This window comes from Merops nubicus, unplaced genomic scaffold (genome assembly GCF_000691845.1).
Source record: "Merops nubicus isolate BGI_N331 unplaced genomic scaffold, ASM69184v1 scaffold13295, whole genome shotgun sequence".
Classification (NCBI taxonomy): Eukaryota; Metazoa; Chordata; class Aves; order Coraciiformes; family Meropidae; genus Merops; species Merops nubicus.
Window position 1 is genome coordinate 6,629 of NW_008607690.1, and position 2,119 is coordinate 8,747.

At 39.3% G+C, this 2,119-nt stretch overlaps 1 protein-coding gene across 1 annotated transcript in view; it reads right to left on the minus strand.

The window, feature by feature from the left end:
• Nucleotides 1-2,119, minus strand: part of LOC103772682 (solute carrier family 12 member 2-like) — a 14,027-nt gene that overhangs the window by 5,480 nt on the left and 6,428 nt on the right. The window contains exon 5 of the mRNA XM_008940025.1: nt 1,542-1,681. Within this exon, the coding sequence (XP_008938273.1) occupies nt 1,542-1,681 (140 nt within the window). The remainder of the gene's footprint in view (nt 1-1,541; nt 1,682-2,119) is intronic.

The following is a 2,119-nucleotide window of genomic DNA, read 5'->3' on the forward strand; positions in this document are numbered from 1 at the left end:
AAGGAGTCATATACTTTCAGTGATCACCTTCCCTACCAGAGAATAGTATTTCATTGACTGTTAATTTATTAATAGAGTTAACCTCTATAGCATAAATTCACTCATCTTAAATTTCTTGTAAGGACACAAGTAATTTGTTTTTTGCCTTATTTTAAAATCACTGAATCTTCTAAATGGAAATAATTATTCCTATTCACAGCCCACCCCAGACAGAACGGCCTATCTTCAACTGCTAGAGAATTAATCAGCAAGGCAGCTGCTACCATCTTGCACCTATACATGTATTTCATTTGTTCACTACTAATTCTTTTAATGTATTCCAAACTTCTTTCCACTTAAAAGTATTGTTAAATTTTTCCTCATTTATTTTATTATTACATTTAATCAAAAATCCAACAGACAAATAATACCTGGTTGTGTATATCCTAAAAAACTGTTTTTAATAAGCAGAACTCCTTTGAAAATGAGCTTAATATATATAAACAACTATCACTTACAAAAAACAGTTCACTAATAATCTCAGCATTAACAACTTATGATCCTGCATCATGTATCTGTAATGACACTCCTCAACAGCCAGCTTGGACTTTAGCACAAATTGCACATTTTATTCTTCTGGGAAGATGAACAACGTGGGAAATTTCCATTTGACACCAATGAAGATCTGTTTTTTGACAGAAAGCTACTGAATTACAGCAGCACTTTACTGATACAGCAGAAGTAACATTGTACCTCATTCCCCATCTTTGAACCCCTCAGGGCAATACCCTGTATCCATACAGGCTGGGGAATGAAGATTGGGAGCAGCTCTGCAGAGAAGGACTTGGGGGTACTGGTGGATAAAAAGCTGGACATGAGCCAGCAGTGTGCACTTACAAGCCCAGGACAACTGTACCTTGGGCTGCATCAAAGGAAGCATGGCCAGCAGACCAAGGAAAGTGATTCTCCTTCTCTAATCCACTATGGGGAGACCCCACCTGAGTACTGTGTCCAGCTCTGGAGTCCTCAGCCCAAGAAGGACATGGACCTATTGGAGGACATCCAGAGGAGGGCCACAAAAATGATCAGAAGGATGGAACACCTGAGGACAGGCTGAAAAAGTTGGGGTTTAGCCTGGAGAAGAAAAGGCTCCAGGGAGACCTTACTGCACCTTTTCAATATTTAAAGGGGGCCTATAAGAAAGATGGGGACAGACTTTTAAAAAAATTGGGCTTGTAGCACAACTAAAAAGTAGCACAAGGACAAGGGGTAATGGTTTTGAAATAAAACAGAGTAGATTCAAACTAGGTATAAGGAAGATATTTTTCACAATGAAGGTGGTGAAACAGTGGAAGAGGTTTCCCAAGGAGGCTGTAGATGCCCCATCCCTGGAAACATTCGTCGTCAGGTTGGACAGAGCTTTGGGCAACCTAGTTGCAGGGGGTTGGACCAGAGGACATTTATAGGTCCCTTCCAACCCAAACTATTCTATGATTTTTTGATTATATGACAGCTCAAACTTGCATAAAGGACAATCAATATAAATACTATCATCTATATACCTTGAGTAGCTCCACAACAGTCTCTGCAAAGCCAACCACATACATAGCTACTGCAACAGCATTAGCAAACGCAAAAATCAGACCTATGGCACCACCAAACTCCGGCCCCAGACTCCTAGAAATTAAGTAATATGCTCCTCCTGAAAGACAAGAAGAAGAGACAAAAAACCCCACTGCATGACAAAGCCCAAGAAGAAAAAGTTACCAGCAACTGGAAGTTTACACAAACAACAAAATGCAAGACATGTCCCTTTGTAGGCTTTCAGACAGAGGTAGCTTATTCCTTTGTATGATTAACTTTTTCATTAATAAGTTTTATTTCAGGACATGAACACAAAAATAGCACACTCTTAACCAACCAGTGCAGATCCAGAATATTATCAAGCCTGTGCTCACTCCTGGATATGTGTCTCTCAACATGTCTGTACTCCAAAAACTAAGAATAGGTGTTTCATCCTCAGTGGAAAAGCAAGCCACTAGAATCAAATCAAATCAGTAGGCTACTTATTGACTTTTCATTAATTACATGACTGTGTAGTCAAATAGAAAACATAGGGAAGACTCTGCTCCTCAAAAAA